The following is a 27,556-nucleotide window of genomic DNA, read 5'->3' on the forward strand; positions in this document are numbered from 1 at the left end:
ATTTCGGAAAGTCCTCTTGCACAGCACTAATCAGGATGAAAAAGATACATGAGAAAAATATTAAGAGAGGGCTTAGTTGTGTGGAGGAGGTAAGTGTAGAATTGAAAGGGATATTTTCTTAACTGAGATCCTCTAATAAGATTTTTTGAATGTGCAACATCAGTTGACATTTGGGACATTGCAGGCATTTAATTCTTATGCTTTTGCTTCTAGAGTAAAATAAACAAATTCTGTAATTTTATTTCAGGATTATAAAAATGGGCGTGTTTGACTCTCAAGGTGATTCTGAAAGTTAGAATTTGTGAATTCACATTTCTCTCATAAATTTGATTTCATTGTGCAGTCTTCTAAGGCAGATATTGATTTAGCAAAATTTTATTTGTTTTCCTTTGTTCCCATTAATTGATTAAGCCTCTGAGGTTTTGAGACTTTTTAACTGTTGGTGTAAATCCTCATCCACTTAACCAGTCCCTCAACTGCCACTCCAGTTTAGAAAGTAGCAGATGAATGTTTTTATGTTAGAAACAAGGGCTCTCATTTTTTAGTTTCCCACTCCACTTCAGACATATGAAATTAGAGGGGGAAATTGTAATATAGCAATACTTTTTTGTATGAATATATGGTAATGTTTAATAAGATCTATCATTTTTCCCCAAAATAGAAATTCTGTCATTTTTATTATATAATAGACTGATTAGGAAAAAAATGAATAACAGGGAAATTAAAATGTGAAAGAGCTCTCTTGATCTTGATGGGAATACTCCTACTATGTTACCATTGAGTCAGATAATGGCTGTCGGTTTAAGGTAGTTAGTTATTCTTCTTACTGTATTGGTGATTTAAAGCAGAAAACCATGATCTTTTCCATAGATATTAAAAAGGCTTCTGATTGTACTTAACATCCATTTTTGATAATTAAAAATCTCTTACTAAAAAAAAAAACTCTTATATTTCAATAAATAGCTTTTTCTAATATTAAATTCTGTTTTCCTAAAATGAACCGTCTTTAGTCATGCTTTATTACTTTTAAATATGCCATTTGATTCTTACTGCTAGTATTTATTTAAAAAATAGATTTGTGGTTTTTTCCTTTTTCGGTATTGTCTTCCTGGAGTTTAGTGTCACTGAAAGAAGTGAGACGCTGTCCTTAGTCTTTTTGGAACAATTTAAGAAGCATGGGATTTATTTGTTCCTTTAAGGTTTCATCTCCTTGTTTGAACTTGGTGCTTTTGTAAGATGTAATTCTTTGCAGCTTTCTTAAATTCTTCTATATAGTGGTTGACTTATTCTTAGTTTTCAAATTTATCAGTGTAAACTTACATCATTTTTTATTTCTTCTATATCTATGGTTATAAATTCTTTCATTTCTTAATTTTGTTTTTTTAAGGTCTATTTTATTATTTTATTTCCAAATATTTTAATTTTAATTTTCCTATTCATTTTTTCAGTTTAATTCTTCGCTTTTAGATAAGTTTTTCTAACTCAGTTTCCACTTTTATTATTATGAATTCTTCCCTCTTCTGAAGGACTTCTGATTTCCAAATGGTTTTTCTCCTTTAGATATATTTGTTGCTTTAAGTGAAGAAAGTGAAATGAGAAGTGAAAATTGCTTGTCTGTGGTGTAGGCTTCCTATTTCTATAAAATTGCAACATTTATTAGGTAGCTGCTTAAATAGAAATTAAAATTCCAGAATAGGACTATGACGGACCAGTTGCAGGCCATAGCTTTTCCTTCATTGCGTCATGGTCTTGTTGAAAGGATATTTTGAAAGAATTCATAGTGTACAGTGACTTTTTTTTTTTTTAATAAAGTTTTCCCATTTAGAATCTTTTGGCATCCTCAGGCAGTGCTTTGCTAACTTCATGTACACTAACAACACAGGGTTGTTTGTATAGGTCATACTTTTCTATTTAAGGATTTTATTATGCTTTCACAGCAAAATGGGTGGTGGATGGGTTTTAATACCAGTAGCATTTTAGAACATTAAAAATGTGAGAATATAAAACTAAGCTATATTTAGTTACCATCAATCAGTCAATACATTTCAGTTTATTGGTTGAAATGTTCCTTTTGTGTTACATGTATTTTCTTATAAAATGTTTCTTTTATTTAGGACTGAATTTAAATACTTGTCTTCCTTTGTAGGTATAAGCGTGTCTTTTCAGTTGGAACCCATGCAGTTACTACATATAATCCCAATACCTTAGAAGTAACAAATCAGGTAATCATCTTAGAAGCTATTAGGTGTTTGTTTGAACTCTGAGTTTTAAAAGCCAAGTTACGACTCTCTGGCCTGAAACCAGTATTTAGGTTAGAAATGTCAAATCTGAAAAAGATTAATATGCTTATATAATGCTCAATGTTCAGGACCAAACATAAATAAATAAAGGGCGCATGTGTGTGCTTTTTTCTAGGCTCTAAAGGGTATAAACTTTCTGATATCTTACTATTGAGTTTAGCCATATTTTTAATGTAAAATTTGTAAATTAGTTCTTTATAATTTTAAAGGCAGTTTTGTTACTATAATACAGGGATGCATAAGTCACAAGTGACTGGTTGGAAAATATTTGTCATGAAAGTACGGTTACTGTTTATAAAGGCAAGATTAATCTGAACATGCATAAATGAACATTTTTAAATATATTCTGGTTTACTTTAATTCTAAATTAGGCATGTTTTATAGATACCTTTTTTGTTGTTTCTTACAGATTTGTAGGTAATCATTAAATGTTATTCCCCACTTCTTTTCATGTCTGTGTATTTTAATTGCTTTGGATTAATGTCAGCAGTCATTGAAACTGGAATACAGATAGGACTTTGGTTTTATTTTTTTTTTTAGGGGGTAACTAGGTTTATTTATTTATTAGTGGAGGTACTAGGGATCGAACCCAGGACCTTGTGTATGCTAAGCACACACTCTACCACTGAGCTATACCCTTCCCCCAAGATAGGACTTTTTAAAATTGTCTTCTGATGACTGAAAATGTTTAAAAGAGTTTGTGTTACAGAATTAACACAATTAAGACAAAACATTTTCTAGAATTCATTACTATTTTGTAAAATTTTCTCATTTAATCAGTGATTATGAAAGTAAAGTAGTCAGTATAAGTGTTGCTGTTCATATATTATAACACCAGATGAAAGAATTCCTTTCTTATTGTTAGTGGCCTTATGGAGACATTTGCAGCGTCAGCCCTGTTGGAAAAGGGCAAGGAACAGAGTTCAACCTCACATTTCGTAAAGGCAGTGGAAAAAAGTCAGAAACATTAAAATTTTCTACAGAGCACAGAACAGAACTTCTTACAGAAGCATTGGTAAGAATTGTTCCATGTTAATACACTTAATTTCTCTCTTCTCTTTTTTATTGAAAGTTACATTAAAGTACAGATATTAATGTTCTAAGCCCCTGTTCCCAGTGTGCTTATTTTTTTCTTCTTGACCTTTAACTTGGCACTTTGAAACTTCTACTTTTTTCTTACTGAAATTCTGGAAAATGCTTTGTATTTCATAGTTTTTAGTCTTTTAAAATGCATTATACATGGCAAAGCAGTTGTATGTCTAATTTATCCTGTTTTTCAATAAAATGCCATATACTTCTTATTGAATATGCTTAAACTATAACTTTAGTAACATTTTTTTGATTTCAAGGTTACCAAGTTGGGATTTTACTTACTTTGAATAGACAGTACTGAACTGTGAGTCTTCCTTGCCAGTCTGTTGTTAAACTATGTTTGTTTTTCTCTTTCAGAGATTTAGAACTGATTTTTCAGAAGGAAAAATAACAGGAAGGGCAAGTATTTAACTTTATTAATATCAATTTTTATTTGTTCAAATGTTGCCTTTAGAAATCCTTCCATGATCTCTGTGTTCCTTTTATGGCAAAGCTAAAGGGGGAAGAAACATAATTCTAATGTCTCCTGATGCCATGTGATAGATGAATGTAGTTTAACAGGAAACTCAAATATGAGTAATTAGACTAAAGACTGTTAGTGCTGATAGTTGGGGGAAAAAGTCTTCAGGCAGAACTCTGGAGCATTGAAAACAATACTTAAATCATTTGGGTAGTCTTTATTCAGTATTATGAACAGTAGCAGAAGCTTCACACTGCTGATAATACTTGTTGGAACACGCAGTTGTTGCTTGGTGTACAAGGTTTCTATTTCAGAAGCATTACAAAGTTTTAAGAAGGTTTGTGTATTGATACTGTCTCTTTGTGTGTTCTTGCACTGGATCTGGCCAGTGATGAAGCTTTGCCTGGTGTGCTGACAGCTTTGAGGAAGTCATGGTTGCTTCTTAGAATCAACTTGCCCAAGCCTTCTCTAGTCATGTCACAGCAGCATTTAAACTAGATCAAGGCCTTCTGGGGAGGGGAAATGGGAGTTGATGCTTTTTTCATTCCCTTGAAATCATCAATTTCTTTCTTTCCATGAGAGGGTGTTGCTTTTATAATAGGGGGCAGGGGAGTGGTACGCAGAGTAATGCTTAGACTCATAGCATTGTCCAGAGCTCTAGCTTCTGACGAAAGGCAGGAACTGAATTCTGATATGCTGGCAGCGCTGAGCCCCTGTCTTGTTGAAGCTCTCATCCTCTCTATGGACTTTCTGCTCCTTGTTTTGGTATCCCAGAAGCTTCACTGATCTCAACTCGAGCAATTGGCTGGTTGCCCAGGAGCCATTTAAAATAGCTTAATGGCATTTGGTGAACTGCTTGATTCTTATCCTGATGAGCCATAGTCAGATTTTCTATAAATCATAATTTGGTATGCTTATTATAATTATTTTATGTTAGTGGCTGAGTTTTCTGTATATCTCTTCTGTTTGGAAAACAACTGCTTCCAAAAGCATACTTACAGATTTTGCTTATAAGCTCCTCTTTGTATCTTTGTTAACTTCAACAATTTAAAACTTTTCAGAGCTTTGTGGTGGAAGCAGTGTCCCTAGAGGGTTGTCTGAAGGGCAGCTCTTACATAAGTTGATTTTGGCCTCGGGCCCCCCATTCCCCTAGTTACACTCTACATCAGGGTCTTGCACGTCTGTCTCGGCGGCACCCACAATCCTGAAGGACAGCGATGTGTCTCCATTGGCAAATCTCATTACTTCACAGTTGGTTGTCAGCTGGGAGGAATGGGAAATAGCCTGCAGAGTGGGCTAGGGGCATATGAACAAGCATAGCTGGGGAAGGCACCATTTTTATGGCCTCCCTTGTACCCCACGACTCCTGCTTTAGACGTGTGGCACTGCTCCGTCCTTTAATTCAGAATCAAAGCTCTAATATGTTCTTGTGTTAATGCAGGCCCTTTGTCTTTCTGCAGCATTCCTTTAATGAATGTGCATGATGCTGTAGGTCAGCAGCGCTGAGAGGATTGACGTGGTACGATCTTATGGAGCTCATTGCTGGTTCAGTGTTGGAGTGTTAGTGGAGGTTTTTTTGTTTAATGCCTTAGTGTCTTTCTGAACACTTACAAGAATCTCTTATTTCAGTATTAGAGATAGTACTCTTGAGCAACATCCAATTTATTTTTACCTTAAGAATTATGTAACTGACCATGTGTTTCTTTTCATATTGATGATTAGAAAACTTTTGGACTTTTTCGGTGGACAAGGAAGTGTTCATTTCATATCTGACATTTTGTTATCTTTATTTTTTCTTGCTTCCTTTTGCCTTTATTTTAAATTATTCTGTACACATCATTTTAGTTAGCAGCCTGAACTAAACATTTTTTTTCTTTTTAAAAATAAGACTGAGTAGTAAATAGATGTTGACCATTGTAATTACTTTTAATACTAATACTTTCATTTACAAAGGAGTATTATCTAAATGGAACTTTACTTGTAAATGCAAGTAATCAAATTTCTAAAGATAACTTTCCATTGGTGTGATTAGAAAAACCTAGGGTCAAACTGAGGCTTCAGTTTTTTGGTATGTATAGAAAGAAACTCTACATTAATGTACTGAAATGGCTTAGGTTGTTTAAATTGAAGACTGTAGCAGTCCTGATGTGATCTTAGCTCTTTTCCATAGCTAACTTGATTAAAAGGATCCATCAACAAAAGTTGAAATCTTTTCCCTAATAAAACTCAGGACAGCACATGTATTTACGATTTGCCTTTAAAAAAAATTTTTTTATGGATTTGCATACGTGTAACTTAAAATTATTTCCCAAAATATTGTAACCCAAACCTTTGTTAATTTATCTTATTTGTTTGTTTATTTATTGGGGTGGGGAGATTCGGTTTATTTATTTATTTATTTATTTTTAATGAAGATACTGGAGTTTGACCAGGACCTTGTACGTGCTAAGCATGCACTCTACCACCAAAATGTACCCTTCCCCCCAAAACTTTGTTAATTTAAAAAAGACATACTGTCTTCAGATAGTGTGAACATTCTTAATTGAATAAACACAAACCTCCAAATGGCTAAAATAAAAATGTTTTTAACAATTTGGATAGTAGCTCTAAATATTTATAACATTGTTTAGCTTTTTGGTTGTTTCAGCAGTGACTGATACATTAAATGTAACTGTATCTTATGGTAAATTTAAATATGAATCTAAAATATCTAGAATCTAAAAGTATTATTCTCTCTCTCTCCCTAGAGATATAATTGCTATAAGCATCACTGGAGTGATGTAAGAAAACCTGTCATTTTGGAAGTAACTCCAGGAGGCTTTGACCAAATTAATCCTGCAACCAACAGAGTCCTCTGTTCCTACGACTATAGAAATATTGAAGGTTTTGTAGATCTCTCTGATTATCAAGGAGGGTTTTGTATACTTTATGGAGGATTTAGTAGATTGGTAAGTAGTGTTTTTGAAAAGGGATACAACCATTTGAAGGAAAGCACAGTTTTTACACTTCATTTTGAAATGTCTTGTGAGTCATCTGGGAGGAAGTTTGGTATTAAGAGTGCAGGCTTTGGTATCAGAGACCTGAGCTTGAATCTCAATTTGCAGGTCTTTAAAATGAGGAGAGTACCATGCATGAAATAGGGTTTTTGTTTTTGTTTTGGATTAGGTGAGGTAATTATAAAATGCTTATTAGCACAGTGTGTGGCTTAATATTTAATGAATGGTAGTTAACGGTTTTATTTTTGTTAGTATTAATGTCTTACATGAAAGCTTTCTTTGAAAAAGTAATTTAAAATCTTTTTTTTAAATAGTCCTCTTTCCTTTGCCCAGAAATCTGCATATTCATTGCAACTTCAAATTTGGAATTCATTGCATGTTTTTGTCTTGAAATTCTGAATTATATGGAAATTGTGGGGTATAGCAGAAGCCACTTAAGATGCTGGGACCCTGTTTGTTAATTGGCATAGAAGTTGAGCTGTAGATGGTGATCATCTTTTTTTTTTTACGATGAACATCTTGCCTTCCTTAATTAAACCCCACATCTCAAAGATGAGCATGAGAGTGTCCACATGAAGAGACTCAGCTGAACTTACTCTCAAGAATCCTTTCTCCTTGAGAATTTTAAATCCTGTAGCTACCTTAATTTCCTGGGAACACTATTGCAAGATTTAGTGTTCTGTAGATAAATTATCCATACCTGAGTAGCAGAGCCAAGGCAAGTCTTTTAGTCTTACAAGAAGCTAGAGGGCAGCAAAAGGGAAGCAAAAAGAATGATGCGGGGTATGAATCATCTTACTACAAAATATTTTAGCTCTTCAAAGTTATAGACCTTTTCCCAACCTAGATTTCTCTCTTTACCCAGGTGATGATGGGTACCATCCTAGTGTCCCTCATCCAGGAATACACATGTAGATATTTTGTAACCTCTGAGTCTAGCCCCAAAAGATGAAGGCCCAAAGAGAAAATCTGTTCCTTCTCCCACCCTAAGTCAGCCTAAAGCCTGCTCTCATAGTGGTGTCCAAAGGTTTGTCTCTTCCCTGGGTGGTGGAAATCTATGATTAACCCTTTGGTGGAAATCATAACTTAATAACAGGAATATGGCCTCACAGACCTTAACAGAGTAACTTTTTTGCAGTATTTCAGCCAAGCCTTACAGTGCATAAGGTAAAACATTAAGGCTAAGAATTGTGATACTCCTCAGTTGCTAACATTTTTTATTGCTTGATGGCATCAAGCAGTTTTAATAATCATCCACTTTATAAGCATACTCTCTGCCTTTAAAAAGACACTAGCTAAAATGAGTCAATTCACTACAAATATGAAACCATGACGGATTAATTCAACAAACCTGGTACCTTCTGCGTACATAGTGATTACAGTAAGCTGCTGAGAATAAAATCAAGATCTGATTCAGTGTTTCTCAGCAGAGGTGCTAATGGCATCTAGGTGTGACAGTTTATGACAGGTATGACATTTTTTTCTTGTGTGGGACTCTCCTGCCCTGCCCTTTGCAGGACAGTAAGCATTTCTGGCTTCCAGGTACCAAATGCAAGTACCAATACCTCATCCTTAACCTTTGTGGATACACTCCTGGAGGTTGGTTTGTAATATTCATAGGCAAATGACTTGTAAACATTAAAACGTTCCTCAAGGTAATCTTGTAAAAAAGCTCACTGTATAAAAACAGCAGAAGTCAGAGCTACCTTAGTTGAAACTGGGAATCCTGCCCACATAGTACCTACCACCCTAACTGGACTTGGCTGTGGCCCTTTGGGCCTCTTTTGGAAGCCCCAGAGTGCTGTTTCCACACAGTAATGAGAACCAGACTCTGAGAAGTTAGGAGTTAATTTCCATTCAGTGATTATTTGCAAGGCTTGCTATCCCAGACTTGGTGATTTTAATTTAGTAATAGTGTTTCAGCCACATACACTACTAATTTACTTCTGATAAGATCTACCTTTTTTTTTTTTAACTAGAATTGCTCCTTCAGTCTCTTTCCTGTGAGTTGATTCAATATGGTCACATTTTAGTTATTTCAACCCTGACTTTGTAAATTTCAAAATTTGTGCAGCATTTATTTGCATCAGAGCAAAGAGAAGAAATTATCAAAAGTGCGATAGATCATGCTGGCAACTACATAGGTATTTCATTGCGGATCAGAAAAGAACCTTTAGAATTTGAGCAATATTTGAATCTTCGCTTTGGGAAATACAGCACTGATGAATCCATCACATCTTTAGCAGAGTTTATAGTCCAAAAAATATCACCTAGACATTCGGTAAGATCCATGTGTTAAAAATAAAAAAGTTCATCTAATTTTGACATTTTTCTTCAATGACTTTTTAATACGTATCAATTTTGTTTGAAGGAACCTGTAAAAAGAATTCTAGCACTTACAGAAACATGTTTAGTAGAACGAGATCCAGCAACCTATAATATTGCAACATTGAAGCCATTAGGAGAAGTAAGTTTCAGCAATATTACCTTAAATGAGATTTCTTCCTATTGATAAATTAGGATAGTATTCTTTGTTTTAATATTTTTCATGCCTAAGGAATGGGAAACAAAGAATCTGTGTTTAATTCTTCACATTATTGTATTTATTGATCTTAGAACAATGAATGTTACAAAAGTTTTGTTCAAATATGCAATGAATGAAACTTTTTATTCAGTAATTGTATGAAAATTTGAATGAGACTTTTAAAAACCTCTTAAATTCTGATATTATAAACAAGTTACATTTTAAACTACTTTTGTCAGCTAAATGATGGTATATAATTTTTCTAAGGAAATACCATAAAACTAAACATCTTTCATTGAACTTAGTTTCTGTTTTCCTTAGGTATTTGCATTGGTTTGTGACTCGGAAAATCCACAACTTTTTAGTATTGAATTTATAAAAGGGCAAATACGGAAATACTCTTCAACAGAGAGGTATTTTTTTTTTAATTCATCTAGCTTTTGAAATCCTAGTATATGCAAGGCAAAGTAGTTCATCAAAGAGGAAAAACAAGGATTTATAATTTAGTACTTGAGAATTATGTAACTTAGGAAAAGACAACTTTATTTTGTTGCATATTTAAAATAACCTTCATTTAGTTTTTACATTTCTAGAGTATAAAAATGATTACTTGATTTTAAATGAAAGGCTGAAAATGAAGTATATTTCTGAAACTTATGTTTTTAAAATATTTTAAATTAGCACCTTTCATTTTTATTCTTAAATTGTCGATAATGGCAAGTTACTTTAAAATAAATATACTCCAAGATTTTTAAAAGTTGGTACTGTTAGGCTGGTTACTAATTTTCCAGTGGAATATGCCTGCATATTTTTAAATTACTGTGACTTGGCCGTTGGTACAAATATCTGTGAGATGCTGTAGCTCATGAACTCCTGTAAGTTAAACCCACTTATAATGCTGTCCTATCATGAACGAATCTGACTTCTTTTACTAAGCCATCATCATGGAGTGGCCAGTTTTTACCTTCCAGGCAGTTCTCCCATCCTGTTTTAAATGGACTGAGGGCAAATCTGTTTTTAAGGTAGTTGATTTTCATTTGCTGTAGTATGACCAGTAACTATTTCTTCCCATAGAAAGTTTTTGATGTAAGGTCAACAAGAACAGCATCTTGAGTAAAAGGTTATATTTTCTCCTGTTCTGAATAAGAGGAAAAAATTGATTACTTAGACTTAGTCTAAATATAAAACTTGACACCATTAAGAAAAGGAAATAGCAAACCACCAACAGGAAGAAGATATTTGGAAAACATAGAGCTGATAAAAGACTTGTATCTAGAATATACAAAGAACTCTTATAACTCAACACTGGAAAACCAAAAACCAAATACTAAACTGACAAAAGATTCATAGACACCTCACCAGAGAAGATATCTGAATGATTTAAAAAAAAAAAAGCCACATATGAAAAATAATGAGTCATTAGAGAAAAGAAAATTAAAACTACTGCATATCGACTAAAATGGGCAACATCAGAAAGACTTGCATTTCCAGTTGTTGGCAAGGGTGTGGCGAAACTGAAGCTCATACATTTCTGGTTATAATGTAAAATAATAGAACTGGTGTGAAAAATGGTTTGACAGTTTCCTAAAAATTAAACATAACAGCTATCATGTGACCCAGCAATTGTGCCCCTAGCTATCTACCAAAGAGAATGAAAGCATGTGTCCACACAAAGACTTGCAAGTGAATTTGGTAATAACATTAACTTAAAATAGCCAAACTAGAAGGAATCCATATGAGATTATCTGTCTATCGTCTGTCTGTCTGTCTATCTATCTATCTATCTATCTATCTCTATCTTGGGTGGTTTTCAATAGACAAAAGTGTTATATATCCATTCAGTTGAATACTCCTCAGCAGTAAAAAGAACTGAACCTTAAACACATGTAATAAGTAAAATAAGCAAGACATGTAAGGACACGTAAGGCTACATATTAAATGACTTGGTTTCTGTAAATGTTTTTTAACAGACTTTATTTTTAGAGTAGTTTTAGGTTAATTATCAGTGTTGAGTATCTTTTCATGTGCCTGTTGACCATCTGTATGTCTGTCTTCTTTGGAGAAATGTGTGTTAAGATCTTCTGCCCATTTTTTTATTGGGTTTGCTGGGGTTTTTGTAGTTATTGCTGTTGTTGAGTTGTATGAGTTGTCTTCATATTCTGGAATAAGCCCTGTGGGTCACATTGTTTGCAGATATTTTCTCCCAGTCATTAGATTGCCTTTTTGTTCATGGTTTTCTTTGCTCTGCAAAGATTTATACATTTAATTAAGTACCTTTGATTAAGTACCATTTGTTTATTTTTACTTTTATTTCTGTTTCCTTGGGAGACTAACTTAGGAAAACATGATACGATCTATGTCAGAGAATGTTTTGCCTGTGTTCTCTTCTAGGAGTTTTATAGGAGTTTTATGGTGTCCTGTCTTATATTTAAGTCTTTATGCCATTTTGAGTTTATTTTTGTGTCTGGTGTGAGGGAGTATCGTAGCTTCATTGATTTACATGTGGCTGTCCAACTTTCCCCAAACCACTTACCAAATAGGCTGTCTTTTTTCCATTGTATATTCTTGCCTCCTTTGTCAAAGATTAATTGACTATGTGTGTAGGTTTATTTCCGGGATCTCTATTCTGTTCTGTTGATTCGTATGTCTTTTGTTTGTGCCAGCACCATGCTGTTTTGTTAGCTTTGTAGTATTGTCTGAAGTCTGGGAGAGTTGTGCCCAGCTTTATTATTCTTCCTCAGGATTGATTTGGCAATTCTGGGTCCTTTGTGATTCCATATAAATTTCAGGATTATTCTAGTTCTGTGAAAAATGTCCTAGGGAATTTGATAGGAATTGCATTAAATCTGTAGATTGCTTTGGGTAGTATGGCCATTTTACAATCCAGGAGCATGGAATACCTTTCCATATCTTTAAATGATCTTTATTTCCTTTGTCAATGTTTTATAGTTGACAGTGTATAAGTTTTCTCTGTTGCGGTCAAGTTTATTCCTAAGAATTTTTTTTTGATGCCATTTTAAAAGGGATAACTTTTTTACTTTCCTTTCTGATATTTCATTGTTAGTGGAAAGGCATGCAACAGATTTATGTATATTAATCTTGTATTCTGCTACCTTGCTGAATTTGTTCATCAGTTCTAGTAGTTTTTATGTAGTCTTTAGAGTTTTCTATATAGAGTATCATGTCATCTGCAGATAGTGATAGTTTTACCTCTTCTCTTTCAATTTAGATACATTGTATTTATTTTTCTTGTCTGATTGCTATAGCTAGGACTTCCGATACTATGCTGAACAGTAGTGGTGAGAGTGAACATCCTTATCTTGTTCCAGATTTTAGCGGGAGCGCTTTCACCTTTTCACTGTTGAGTTTTATGTTGGCTGTGGGTTTGTCATAAATAGCTTTTATTATGTTGAGATATGCTCCCTCTATACTGATTTTGGTGAGAGGGTTTTTTTTTAAATAGGGATGGACGTTGAAATGTTACCAGGTCCTTTTTCTGCATCTATCGAGATGATCATACGGTTTTTGTCATTTCTTTTGTTGGTGTGGTATATCACAATGATTGATTTGTATATGTTGTGAACCATCCCTGTGACCCTGGGATGAATTCAACTTGATCATATATAGTGTATGATCTTTTTTATGTGTTGTTGGATTCTGTTTCCTAATATTTTATTGAGAATTTTTGCATCTATATTCATCAAAGATATTGGCCTGTAATTTTCTTTTTTGTTAATGTCTTTGGTTTTGGTAGGGTGATAGTGGATTCATAGAATGACTCTGGGAGTGTTCTCTCCTCTTTAGTCTTCTGAAAGAGTTTGAGAAGGATCAGTGTAAGTTCTTTGTATGTTTGGTAGAATTCCCCAGTGAAGCCATCTGGTCCTGGATTTTTGTATGCAGGAAGTTTCTTTTATTACAGATTCTATTCACTTCTAGTGATTGCTCTGTTCAGATTATCTGTCTCTTCTTGATTCAGTTTTGGTGAGCTGTATGTTTCTAGAAAATTTTCCGTTATCCAATTTGTTGGCATAAAATTGTTCATAGTATTCTCTTAAGGTTTTTTTGTACTTCTGTGGTACTGGTTGTAATTTTTCCTCTTTCATTTCTTATTTTGTTTATTTGGATTCTCTCTTTTTCTTTGTGAGACTAGCCAAAGGTTGACAATTTTGTTTACTCTTTCCAAAAACCATGTCCTTCTATTAGTGATTTTTTTCCTATTTTTTTAATCTCTTTTATTTCCTCTCTGATCTTTATTATTTCTTTCCTTCTGACTTTAGGTTTTATGTGTTCTTTTTCTAATTCTTTTTGGTGGTAGGTTAGGTTACTTATTTGAGAGTTTTCCTTTTTTTTTTTTTTTTTGTATTACTATGAACTTCTATCTTAGGACTGCTTTTGCTGCATCCCATAGATTTTGTATGGTTGTGTTTCCATTGTCATTTGTCTCAAGGTATTTTTTAATTTCCTCTTTGATTTCAAAATTGATGCATTGGTTCTTGAGTAGCATGTTGTTTAGTCTCCATATAATCATTTGTTTTGTTTAGTTTTGTCTTCTTGTTTCTCTTTCTGTGGTTGATTTCTAGTTTCATGTCATTTTGGTCAGAAAGGATGCTTGAAATAATTTTTATCCTCTTAAATATGTTGAGGCCTGTTTTGTGTCCTAGTACGTTGTCTGTCTTAGTGAATGTGTCATGTGCACTTGAAAATAATGTGTAGTCTGTTTTTTTGTTGTTGTTGTTATTGTTTTTTTGTTTTTTGCTTTGGATGTGATGTCCTGAAAATATCGGTTAAGTCTAACTGTTCTGTTGTGTCATTTAGAATCTCTGTTACCTTACTGATTTTCTGCCTGGAAGATCTCTCCATTAGTGTTGGGGGATGTTAAAGTATCTTGCTATTAAAATCTGTTTTGTCTAATAGAAATACTGCTTGTCATTTCCATTTGCATGAAATATCATCTTTTATTCCCTCATTTTCAGTCAATGTGTGTCCTTTGTCCTAAAGTGTGTCTCTTGTGGGTAGCATATTGTAGACTCTTATTTTATTATCCAGTCTTCCATCTATGTCTTTTGATTTGAGCATTTAGTCCATTGACATTTAAGGTAATTATTGATAGATAGGTATTTATTGCCATTTTAAATATTGTTTTCCAGTTGATTTTATATTTCTACTTTGTTCCTTTGTTTTTGTTTTTCCTTTTGTGGTTTGATGATTTTCTTTTGTATTATGCTTGAGTTCCCTTGTTGATTTTTGTACCTTTACTGTATGTTTTTGATTTGTGGTTACCCTGTTTTTCAAGTATTACCATTACTGTATCTCCTTGCTTTAGACTGGTCATCATATAAGCTCAAGCATATTCTTTAAAAAATAAAATAAAAACAAAAAATACTACATTTTCTTACTGCCGTATTTTATGATTTTGATGTTCTCTTTTGCATCTTCATGTTTATCCTTTTGCTGTTTATTATCATTTTTCCAATTGTGATTTTTCTTTTTCCTGTAGACTCTTGTTTTTCTGTTTAGGGTATACCATGCAGTATTTCTTTTAGGATAGGTTTGTTATTGCTGTATTTTAGTTTTTGCTTGTCTGAGAAATTCTTTATTTCTCCATCTATTCTAAAATATAATATTGCTTGGTAGAGTATACTAGGTTGCAGGTTTTTCCCTTTCTGGACTTTGAACATATGTTGCCACTCCCTTCTGCCCTGCAATGTTTTCGTACAGATATCAGCTGATAGCCTTATGGGTTTCTCTTGTGACTAACTTTTTTTCTCTTGCTGCCTTTAGAATCCTCTCTTTTAATTTCTAATTTTTTAAGGGGGTAGAGGTAATTAGATTAATCCATTTATTCATCATTTTTCATGGAGGTACTGGGGATTGAACCCAGGACCACATGCATGCTAGGCATTAGAATCCTCTCTTTAACTTTTGCCATCTTAATTGTGAAATGTCTTGGTGTAAGTCTTTTTGGGCTCTTCTTGTTTGGAACCTGGGTATCTGTTTCCTTTTTTAGGTTTGGGAAGTTTTCAGCCATAATTTCTTCAAATGCATTTTCAATCCTGTTTTCTCTTTCTTTTCTTTCAGGAGTCCCTATTATAAAATGATTGACTTGCTTTTAGGTGTTGTATCTTGCTTTCATTTTTTTTTTTTTTTAATTTGTCTTTCTGTCTGCTGTTCTGATTGGGTGATTTCCATTATCCTGTCTTCCAGATCACATATTTATTCTTCTGCATTATTTAGTTTGCCATTTTTATTGCCTTTCACTCAACTTTTGTCTTTGCAAATGAGTTTTCTAATTTTAATTGTCTCCTCTTTATAGTTTCTAGTTCATTGTTACAGTGGTCTGCATTTCATTGATAGCCTTTCTTAATTCCTTTATTATTTTTATTATCTCCTTTTTCAACTTAGGATCTGTTAGACTAGAAAGGTCTGTTTCATTGTTTGTTCTTTCAGGGGATTTCTCTTGTTCTTTTAATTGGAAGTGGGTCCTCTGCTTCTTCATTTTTCTTATATTTCTCTGGCTCTGTGAATTTAAGAGAAGCAGTTATCTACTGTGGTCTTGAAGGGCTAGTTTTATGTGCAGCATCCCTATGTAGTGTGGGTAAGTCTAACATTTTCGTGTGTGAGGGCTGTTTTTAGTATGGGTGCCTATAAAGTTTTTCCTTCTTGTGTGCTGGCCGTTACCCCTTTGATAGAGGGTGAAATTGATGTTGTGGTGACCGGATCCTGCACTAGATGTTGAATTGGTGGCCTTGTCTTAGCTCTGTAGTTGTCACAGTCCTGTCATGGGTAGTAGCATCTGTTCCCCAGTTGTTGGAGTAGAAGCTGTCAGATCCTTTTCTGAGCTGTGGTGTGAGGTAGGTGGGTCTGGAGTGCTTCTGCTGGGAGAGGTGCCACTGCATGTTCCTCTGTGTGAGCTGTCCACTGGGACATGTGCTCTCTGATGTCACCTGTCACCCATTGTGTATGCTCACAAAGTACACTGTTGTTGGCACTGCCCTCCCCACTGCCTCAGCCATGGGAATGCAGGCAGTTGGCTCAGATTTCCGTCGTAGTGCTGTTCTCACAAAGCCACCAGCACAGATCCATTGGCATAGATCCACTGGAGTAAGGTGCTGGGACCTGCCACGGGAGCTAAGGAGTCAGCCCAGAGCCTTGCCCCACCTCTGTGTGTGCGCCCGTGGTGCCTGCAGCTGCTAACACAGGACCTGCTCCAGCTGTGAGAGGACCAGTAATCTGCTTGGATGTCCTGCTGGCACTGAATTTACAGTGGATGGTGAGGTGAATCCACTTTCCTGCTCTCAGAGCTTATGTGGGCAGAGCCACTACCACTGTGAGCATGCCAGGAAGGAGACTGCTTTGGTGGGATCCCAGCCCGCCCTTCAGTTCTCCTGTTAATGATGGGACTTTTATACCTGACTCAGGCTCCATCTTGCATGCACTCCAGTTGTAGCCTGTGCCATGCTCCAGCCTCTTCGGGCTGTCTTGACACAGCTGTCCCCAGTCGTCTCCCCAGGTCTGTCTGCTGAAGCCCGAGTTTCAGCGCCCATTTCCTGCACACAACAGCAGAAACGTCTAGAGCTGGGGAGTGCAGGGAGGTGTTGAGAACAGTGTGCCCTGGTCTCTCTCTGTACACAAGCCAGCTGCTACTCTCTCCTCTGAGCCTCTGAAGCTCCCCTCTGTCCCGGCTGATCTCCCAGCTGTTGTAGGGGGTTCCCAGGGTGAGGGAACCTTCCTTCCTTCACAGCTCCCTCCCAGGGGCCCGGGTCCTGATTCCTTTTTTTTCTTTTGGTCATACCTGAATAGGTGGTATTCTTTGTTGCACTTTTGATTGTATGGTATCTGCTAGAGCTCAGTAGGTATTCTTTGAGAATTGTTCCACGTGTAGGTGTATTTTTGATGTATTTGTGGCAGGAGGTGAGCTTCACATCCTTCTGTCCTGTCATCTTGATCTCTCTCTCCAGCTTATTTCTTTTTAGCACTGAAGAATATTCTATTGTCTGGTTTATTTATCTACACATCTCTGAAAGACATTGGTTGCTCCAAGTTTTGGCAGTTATGAATGAAGCTCCTGTAAACATCTGTGTGCAGGTTTTGTTTACATGTGAGTTTTAAACTCCTTTGGGTAAATACAAAGGAATGTGGTCATGTGCTAAGAGGATGTTGAGTTTTGTAAGAAACTGCCAAACTGTCTTCCAAAAGTGGCTGTACCATTTTGCATTCCAGCTGGCAATGAATGAAAGTTCCTGTTGCTCCACAGTCTTGTCAGCATTTGGTATTGTCATTGTTACAGATGATGGTCATTCTAACACTGGTGTAGTGGTTTCTTGTTTTAATTATCATTTCCCTGATGTCGTATGATGTAGAGCATCTTTCCATAAGCTTATTTGCCATCTGTGTATCTTCTTTGTTGAAATCTCTGCTAAGGATCTTTTTTTTTAATTGGATTGTTTTTCTTATTACTGAATTTTAATTAAGAGTTCTTTGTATATTTTGAATAATAGTCCTTTATCAGATATGTCTTTTGTAAATATTTGCTCCCAGCCTGTGGCTTGTCTTTTCATCTTCTTGATGAAGTTTCTTGAAAAAGTGAAACCGTAGGGACAGAAGCAGATTAAGTAGTTGCCTGAGGCTGGAGAGTTTTTTTTTGCAAGTGGGCACAAGGAGACGTTTTGGAGTGATGGAAGTACACCAAAACTGGTTTGTGGTGGTGATTGCACAGCTATATAAATTCATTAAAAATTAGCAAACTGTACATTCTAATTGAATTTTATGATTTATAAAACTGTAACCTCAGTAAATATGTTAAAAATAATCTTAAAATTAAAAAAATAACGGAAAACAGTAAAGCTCCAGAGCCTTAGTAATTGTGCACAGTATGTGACAGTAAAGTGAAGTGCTCGTTTTGGTGCATCAGACTGTCTCCTAGAGCCCCTGTCATTTTGTGCTTCCCTTGTCTGCAGAGTGCCCTCTCTGAGCAGGTTACCTGCTAAAGGGCCGATGCTGCTTTCTGAATCAAAGTTTCTCTTAGTTATCCATTTTAAAGTCTTTTTATTTTTAACCTTGCATAGAGATTCCTTATTAGCAAGTTTGCTGGATGGAGTAAGAGCCTCTGGTAACAGAGATGTTTGTGTAAAAATGACACCCACTCATAAAGGTCAGCGATGGGGGTTACTGAGCATGCCTGTTGAGGAGGAGGTAGAGAGCCTTCATCTCAGATTCTTGGCTGCACCTCCAAGTAAGTATTGACTTCACTGTGGTTGCGTTTCCATCTGTCTATTTAGTAATAATACAAGAATTCCAGTGCAGATCTCTAAATCTTCTTAAACCTTTCATCTCCTTACAGATGGCAACTTTGCAGATGCTGTGTTCCGGTTCAATGCTAACATCTCGTACAGTGGAGTTCTGCACGCAGTAACACAGGATGTAAGATAAATTGTATCATAACTTGTTCACTGACTGTCACTAACTTTTGGTGTGGAAACTTTTTTGAAATGTTCTTCCTCACCTAGGGTCTCTTCTCAGAAAACAAAGAAAAGCTGATCAATAACGCCATAACAGCGTTATTGTCCCAAGAGGGAGATGTTGTTGCTTCAAATGCAGAACTTGAGAGTCAGTTCCAGGCCGTGAGGAGGCTTGTGGCTTCCAAAGCTGGTTTTCTAGCCTTTACTCAGCTTCCAAAGTAAGTTGTCTTCATTTTTTTCAGAGAATTTGAACAAGTCAAAATAGCAAATAATTAGCAGTTTAACTCTAATAAAGACTAAAGCCTAGTACTTTGTAATATGGTGATACGGTAGTTTTTAGTCACGAGAAATAAAAAAAGGAAGGTGAATGGAACTGACTTATTTATCCATTCACTGACTCTTGTTTTAGTGAATTTGAATGCAAAACCACAGGCCTTTTAGTTTTAATTAACCTTAAAAAAATAAAATTCCCCTCGAAGAAAAAAATTATTATGAAAACTATGTTCCAGGGGTGGGATTCAAAGTATGTAATTGCTGTAGTAATGCAATGGAAACTTAAATGGCTTATTATATTTTAATAATAAAATATACAATACAGTACTACTCTGACATTGCTACTGTATGCTTGTTTTTTTTGTTCCCCAAGGTTTCGGGAGCGTCTAGGAGTGAAGGTAGTGAAAGCTCTCAAGAGGAGCAACAATGGAGTAATCCATGCAGCTGTTGATATGCTTTGTGCCCTCATGTGTGTAAGTACCAGAGCTTTTAAGGAAACTGGTTTTGCTTATGTGGACTGATGGTTTAGATTTCCACAAACTTGGATTTTCATTGTACCAATTTAATTCTATATTTCCTAACTTGGTCTCATAGCCATTTACTTATTTAAATAAACATTTGTTTAGCACAGCCTATAAAGTTGGCACTGTGCTATGTGTTAGAAATACATAGATGTTAAGACCAAGTTCTTCCTTGAAATTGGTGACAGTCTGATAAGGTAGGCATGTGTATACATAAAGTATTAGGAGCCATGGGATCCCTAAAAAGCAATACTTAATTTTGGTTTTGTGGTGAGGAGAAGATAAAATGTTTTAGGCCAATCTTTCTGGAAGATGTTATACTTGATCTGAATCTTGAAAGGCAGACAGGTATTTTCTGGCTGTGAGAAGCTTTTAAAAGCATATATTTGGGAAGCAGCAAATAATTGAATATGACTGGGGCATAATGTATGTTAGGGGCACATGGGATTGGGAGTTGCAGCTAGAGATGTGTGCAGAGACAGTCATAAAAAGCCCTTTGTATCAGACAGAGAGGCTGGATAATATTAGATATGTACCCTTTAGTAAGGAACAGCTGAAAGATTTTTTCAACAGGGGAGTGGTAACATACCAGGTTTGAATTTTAGAAAGCTGATGGGTGATATGTGGAGTGTAGATTACAGGTCAGGTTAGAGGCAGGTAGGCCAAATTATCATGTAAGAAATGAGCTGCTGAGATATGGGCTAAAGAAGGCATGTTTGAAAGCTGAGAAATAAAGATCTAACTTGATGGGGATGGGGGGAAGCAACTAGTCAGTATAACTTTGAAGTTTCTGATTCATCTCAATTTTGTATATAGTATATGGGACTTTATCTCCTTATATGAAGTGTTTTAGGCAGACTTAGTGGTATAGAATAAACATAAGTAATCACTTGTATAAAACCTTGCATTTATTCCCCAAAATGAGTTGTACTATTTTTCCTACAAGTAATTCCATTAAAACAGTTAGTGGAATAACTGGAACATAAAATAACAGTAAGAAATAAACACATTGAGCCCTCATTACATATTAGATGTTGGCTGTGTATTTTACACGAATTATCTCATTTAAGCTTCAGAATAGCTCAATGAGATAAGTACTATTATTCCAACTTTACAGCTGAGGAAAATGAAACTCGGAGAGTTAAAATAATTTAACTGTGCCTAAGGTCACCTATAGTCAGTAGCAGAATCAAGATTTGATCTTTACTCCTAAAATCCTCAAATCCTTTTTATGCTTTTAGTTTATTTCAGCAGTCAAAAGAGATCCTCTTGACAAGAAAGTATTTGCTGCTAATTTTAGTACTTTTAAATGTTAATTTTTATCATTTGAAATTTAAATTATCAAATTGAAGAAGGAAGAATGGGTGTTACCTGCCTTTTAAGAAAGAGGTCTGTGACTTTTGAAGGGAGTTCCTTGTGCAGTGCTGTCTACAGTTACTTGTTGGGCAGGTTATCCATGAGGTCTCAGACCCAAGGGAAATCATCACTTCTGCCTGCTTGTCATGTCACAAGTTTCCTCTTCTGCCCTAAACTTTAAAGAATTTTAATTCTTCCAGTGTTTAATGAGTACTCTGTATAAATGCCTTTTGTGTAATGTCACTGCTCATGAATTATCACTGTTTTTAATCAATAGCCCATGCATGATGACTATGACTTAAGACAGGAACAGCTAAACAAAGCTTCTCTTCTCTCTTCAAAGAAGTTTCTGGAAAACTTACTGGACAAATTTAATTCCCATGTGGTAAGTTATAATTAAATTCGTCTTAATTAAAGATACCATACGTCATTGAAAGGTATCTGGAAGTGCAACATGGATAGGTTTTTTTGTTTGTTTGTTTTAATTGTGACCTTTAACTTTGGTTGGTACTGGTCGCTGTTCATCTTGGACACTAATTATAAAATATTCTGTTTTAGGACTATATCCATTTATCTGGAAAGGATACGTTGCAAGGCCTTTAGCTTTTTACAGTGATAGTCCAGATTTTTGCTTTTTTTTTTCTCTCTTTGAAAATGTCATTTTGAAATAAGTTGCTCTAAAAAAATTAGCCTAAGTCTTTGTTCCTCAGTCATTGGTAACAGTTTTGGAGATGGGCAGTCTATATAACATCTAGAAGGGATATGAACAAGTTGCAAGTGTTGTCAAAGGTTGCTTTTTATACAAATACACATAAACCTTAGTTATATGCTGTATGTAATTTAGTTATGTGTTTATGGAGTCTTGGTTATTCTCTTGAAATTTGACTGAATTTTAATTAGTTTCCTTTTGAGATATGATAAGCAGTGGATTTGCTACATTAGTAAAACGAGTACTGCTTGGAGTAGTACGTATGTTGAAAGTACTTTGAACCTCATGTTGGGAAGTTAGATATTTACTTCTATGTATAGAATAACAAAGAAACCCACCACTGCTATGTTTTAAGTGAAGCTCTCAGTCCTAAGCCAAGGCAATATGTTACTTCGTTTCAGGATCATGGGACTGGTGCCCTAGTTATTAGTTCACTCTTGGACTTCCTTACTTTTGCCCTCTGTGCTCCATATAGTGAGACAACAGAAGGGCAGCAGTTTGATATGCTCTTGGAGATGGTAGCATCCAATGGACGAACACTCTTTAAACTCTTTCAGGTGAGAGCTTATATTTTTATCAGATAACTGCTAATCGGAGAGGACCACTTTTGGGATCAGTTTGGTTTTAAAATAATACATGTATGCTTTTGTAGTAATATAAATAAATAAGCCTGTAGTAACATAAGTAAATACAGCCTAGGACATTACCATATTAGGACATTTAATTCCATAGATTTCTTGGTGTTTCACATAGAGCTTTGTTGATGGCTTTTGACCACTATTTGACTGTTGCACGTCTTTTCTACCTTATTAGTAGTGAAAAACTCATTTTTTTTCTGTGGTGGGCCCAAAGTTCCCTTTTCTTTTACAAGTTCCCAAATAATAAGATGAGTTTTAACAGGGCAGTTCATAAGCAATTGAAAACAGAGCATTTATTTATTGTATACATGTATATGTGTATGTATATGATACTTATATTTTTACTATATTATCAATGTGAATTTATATTACTTTAATGTTTGATATTTATTATTCAGATAAGTAGGATATGTATTATTCAAATAAGTGCCAGCTGTTTCCTACTACTGTAAGCTCTATGTTTTAAGTATCCGTAAAGCTGTATTGTAATAACACCTAAAATTTTTAACTAGACTGTGACTTGACTTTGAGATGTATTCTTTACTAATTTTATGGCTTTTATCTTGCATAAAATTGTATATCCCTCTTAAGAGCAATGGCTATATTTAGACTTTGGAATGAATTTCTTTTCTTCTATGTTGGAGTAAAATTCTTTTATTCTGTGATACTTTTTCTCCCCATTTTAAAGCATCCTTCCATGGCAATTATAAAGGGAGCTGGATTGGTTATGAAGGCGATAATAGAGGTGAGAGAACAATTTTGAAATCTTAAACTTAATAAATGTTGATTGGCTCTTTTAACTTGAGCTGACAAAATTACCTTTTAGTCGTTTATGGGAAATATGCAATTTTTCTGGATAAGGAGATTAATTTTAAATCTTTATTTAGAAATTTGTTTTAAACTCATTGCAGAAATAATCCTCAATAATTAAACTAAGAATTTAAAGTTCTTAAGTAAGTGGATTTTGAGCAGATAAATTTTTCTGGTCCTCCATTATTTGTTAGTTTTATTTTAAAAGAAAAGCTAACATTCTTTATCTCTTCCTCTTTTTTGGGGGGATAGTGGTAATGGTATTGAAATCTTTAGGTACTGAATTTATATGGAAATCTAATGGAGTTAGTTGTTTGTAGCAAAGTGGTATCAAATACATATGGTAACAGAAGTTAGTTTCTCATGCTAATGTGCATATGATCAGGACATAATATTGTTGGGCACACGGTATTCCTTCTGCAGGATGCTTGCTTTAGCCTTCTGTTTTTTAGAGGACGAGATCATGGCTAAGAATATCAGCGTGCATAGTGGATGTTTCACGATGATGCCAGTCTAAATGGCTTTTGAATTTGTGTATTCTTTGGTTATCATAGTAGTTTGGATAAAATGTAAGAATGTTTGTTCCTTTTATCAAAAAGTTGCCATTTGTAGCTCATAAATATAAGTAGCTAAATAATAAGCACAGAGTTAGTATACTCTTAAGCAGCTATTTAAAAAATTACATATAGACATTAGATTGTTTGAGATATCAAAGCTTATTTGCATTTTTAGTGTATATATGCCACCAAAGGCTGATTTTTTCCCCCCTCCAGCTAATGGTTTCTGTGCTTGATATTAGCTTCCAAATTACCATATCTCTCACTTGCAGAGCTTGACGTAGCCAAGGACAGTTAGGACCATCAGACCATATGCAAGTGTATTTCCGACCTTGATCCATCAATATGTTATCATTCATTCAGAAATATTTAATGAGTGCCAGCTATAACCAAAATGCCAACTTTGGCTTCCCTGTAAGTCACACATGTCAAATTCATAGCTAGTGACTGGAGCCAACTTCTGTATAAGGCAGACTTACTTCATGTATACTGAAATCCTGACAAGTATTGTTTTCTGACTGGAAAGCAGCATGTGATCTTTTAAGAAACATTGAGATGTTCAGAACAAACACAAGAAACAAATAAATCACCTATATTTTTACCATCCAGAGACAGCTGCTAATAGTATTTCAGTAAATATCCTCTCAGACTGTGATCAAAATTATATATGCATGTAGACATGCCAAGTATATATTTGTGTCCACACTACATATTCATTTCTCAGATTCTCAGAATGATACATGTACGTATTCATACTATGTGTATACTTGTATACATACAGCATATTCAGTTGTACTATGTACTTGTGCTTTTTTTCAGTAACATTGTGAACATTTTTACTTTTCAACAGGTTGTCTTAAGTATCTGCTTGCTTAATTCATACTTCTATCATTACTTTTAATTAGTAGTCCTGTCTGTCCTACACTTTTGTCAGAGTCCATAGAAACAGTGAAATGAGAACTACTCCACATCACATCATTCTTTAAAAAACAGAAGATTATATCTTCACCATAAAAATGAATATATATCTTTAATTAAAAAGCCAGCCAGGTTTGCAGATGCCTCTGGTCGGAATTGCTGATTCATGTGAGTCCCCTCTCCCCTTCATTGGCTGACATATACTCAGGGAATGAACCTAATTTTAATATCAAGTTAAACAAAGCATAATTCATAAGGTAAAGTTATCTGGGAACATTTAAACCTCATTCCAAAGGCAAATAATACTTTTAAAATGACTCATACTACTATTCGCCTGTGTTATTTTTGGATAATTGAATTGCATTTTTAATTTTTACTATATTGTATATGGAATAATTATTTTAACCGGAGATGTAAAAATAGTTTTACAATAGGATAGTTTGCTTTAGATTGCTGCTTTAGGGATCATCTTACCCTTTTTCCAAAGGAAGGTGACAAAGAAATTGCTACAAAAATGCAGGAGCTTGCCCTAAGTGAAGGTGCCTTACCTCGACACTTGCATACTGCGATGTTTACAATAAGCTCAGATCAAAGGATGCTTACAAATAGGTAGGTTAAATTTAATTTGCTGTAAGTTAATTTGCTGTTTAGAGAATGGATTCAGATACTACATAAAACAAACTGAAAAAGCGTTTGGATTACACAAATGTTTCATTTTCTCTTGATTCACATACTTCTTTTCCTTTCCTTATAGAAGAATTGTATCCAAATGATCATTGTCCCGGTCCCTGCATAACTTAGGAGGAAAAAAATAAAACCGTGTTTGATTTTTTTCCCCCACCTTCCTCTTGTCAGGCTCTACACTCACAGTCATGGGACTGGAACATGGAAAAGAGTGCTTAGTAGCTTATGGAGCTAGAACCGCATGCCCAGGACTTTCTCTGCATTTCCTTCTGGTCATCTTGCATGCAGATGGCCCCATGTGAAAACCTCACATAGTAGATTTTTTAAAAACTTTGGTCAGTTAGATACTCTAAGAATAAAGAAACCTTTATCTTAAACCAGCCTAACCTAAGCCTATCTGAAAACTTCTGTGGTTAAAGAATTTTTCCTTTGGGAAATCATGTTCTTTTTTATAATAATCCTTCAAATATGAGGAAACACATAAATCTATTCATTTACTCCAGGCTGTATGAATTCCATCCCTTTTAACTTTTCTTTATGGTTTCTGATATGCAACCCTTTCATATATCCTTAGCACACCGTATTATTACTTGTGACTAATACTAGTAAAAGATATGTATATCGAATAAATATTTTAATCATGTTCTTTTTGGCTTTTAAAATAATGGCGTAATTGCTGACTTATGTTTACTTTGTTATGAAAATATAAATTTCATTTCTCTGTCACCTACATCTGACCATTGATGGTGGTTGTATGCTGCCTGCCAATAGTTTTCTGCTGTTTATACTAGTATAAGAAACTACCTGCATCCCTCACTTGTAAATATTAGCCACAAAAGCAGTCTTCTGTGTGCCTGTGAGGACAAAAGATTTAAAAGGAAGGTTATTTCCTGGGTATTACTGCCTTATTAGCAATGCTAATCACCAGTAGAGACTCAGTATGTGATGTCTTACTCCATTAAACCTCCACATTAGCCCTTAGCCTGCTGTGTTCCTCTTTATTTAAGTTAATCAGTTAGGTTCTCTACTGTGATCAGTCACAATATTGAAAAGCTGTCAAATTATAATAGAAATGCCACTTTTCATTTGCATTATTTTATCCTTTACAAACTTCTACTATAAAATGTTCTCTCTCTTATCCGTAAAAGCCTTTTTAGGAATCTGATATGATACTAAATTGCCAGTGAAGGAAATTACAAGTGTCTGTCCTTGAATATGTTAGCTTCCAAATAGGAAGAGGCATGAACAATTTTAGTAATGTTTGTTTATTTTTTTTTTTTTTATGCCAGAACAAAGCACAATTCAGGTTTTCCTATTAAACTTTTTCTTCAGGGAATGTAATGTGTATAAACACATATAGGTGGTCATTTCCGTCACAGGTTTCCTGCCCATTCTTACTGTAAATGGCAGTTGAATCCCTAAAAAAGCACAGAAGGATCTGTGGTGAATAAAATACATTCCCTGCTCGTGGAGGAGCTTTCAGTCTGGGTGACAAATGTCATCTTGAGGGTTACAGTTAATAAATGACTGAGTCATAGATTCAACATGGATCTTAGATTTTCACTTTGAACCAAAATATGCTTTTAACTCAAAAGTGGGATAAATAGATTAATATGTTTTAAGTATTTTAAGTATTTTTTTCAGACTCCAAAACTGAAAATATTTTCTATCTCTGACCTTGTCAGGAAGGTTAAATTAGAACATAGTTGACTGTTGCTTATGTTCAGAGTTCCAAAGAATGCCAGAATGCTGGGAGCACTGTATCAGGATTTGTTACACAGCCAATTATATGATCAAGTCTGACTGTCTTCCTATCTTTAAATGTGGCAGGAACCTACTTCTTCATGTTCCAGTCCATCGAAAATTAGTGAGTTCATCAAGGAGGCATTTTAATTTGGAGAAAATACTGAGATTTAGCAGTATTTGTATTACTATCTGATTCATATCTCCAAATTAAAATATTTTTAGTATTTAACATCAGAATGATTTTTTTTTACTCTAGTCTTATTTCTTATATGATATTTTCTTAAAAATTATTTTCTGTTCTAGTTGAGATACAGCAGCAAACCTTTCTCAACATCTGCTTTTTTCAGACAGCTAAGTAGACATTTAGTGGGACTCTGGACAGCTGATAATGCAACTGCGACAAACTTGTTGAAACGCATTTTGGTAAGTCAGTTGGATGACAGAAAAATTTATATATTCTTGCCCAGTAAAATTTTATTGTTATTTAAACTGTTAAGGGTTTTTTTCCGTTTAT

At 34.8% G+C, this 27,556-nt stretch overlaps 1 protein-coding gene across 1 annotated transcript in view; it reads left to right on the forward strand.

The window, feature by feature from the left end:
- The window catches only part of DNAJC13 (DnaJ heat shock protein family (Hsp40) member C13), a 108,992-nt gene that overhangs the window by 24,987 nt on the left and 56,449 nt on the right, over nt 1-27,556 (forward strand). Inside the window, exons 3-18 of the mRNA XM_006214570.4 lie at nt 2,147-2,222; nt 3,166-3,315; nt 3,750-3,791; nt 6,600-6,800; nt 8,923-9,129; nt 9,220-9,315; nt 9,694-9,785; nt 18,438-18,604; nt 18,713-18,792; nt 18,879-19,048; nt 19,477-19,576; nt 21,258-21,365; nt 22,091-22,246; nt 23,016-23,072; nt 25,100-25,221; nt 27,390-27,465. Of these exons, the coding sequence (XP_006214632.1) occupies nt 2,147-2,222; nt 3,166-3,315; nt 3,750-3,791; nt 6,600-6,800; nt 8,923-9,129; nt 9,220-9,315; nt 9,694-9,785; nt 18,438-18,604; nt 18,713-18,792; nt 18,879-19,048; nt 19,477-19,576; nt 21,258-21,365; nt 22,091-22,246; nt 23,016-23,072; nt 25,100-25,221; nt 27,390-27,465 (1,900 nt within the window). The remainder of the gene's footprint in view (nt 1-2,146; nt 2,223-3,165; nt 3,316-3,749; nt 3,792-6,599; nt 6,801-8,922; nt 9,130-9,219; nt 9,316-9,693; nt 9,786-18,437; nt 18,605-18,712; nt 18,793-18,878; nt 19,049-19,476; nt 19,577-21,257; nt 21,366-22,090; nt 22,247-23,015; nt 23,073-25,099; nt 25,222-27,389; nt 27,466-27,556) is intronic.

Source organism: Vicugna pacos, chromosome 1 (assembly GCF_048564905.1).
Source record: "Vicugna pacos chromosome 1, VicPac4, whole genome shotgun sequence".
Classification (NCBI taxonomy): domain Eukaryota; kingdom Metazoa; phylum Chordata; class Mammalia; order Artiodactyla; family Camelidae; genus Vicugna; species Vicugna pacos.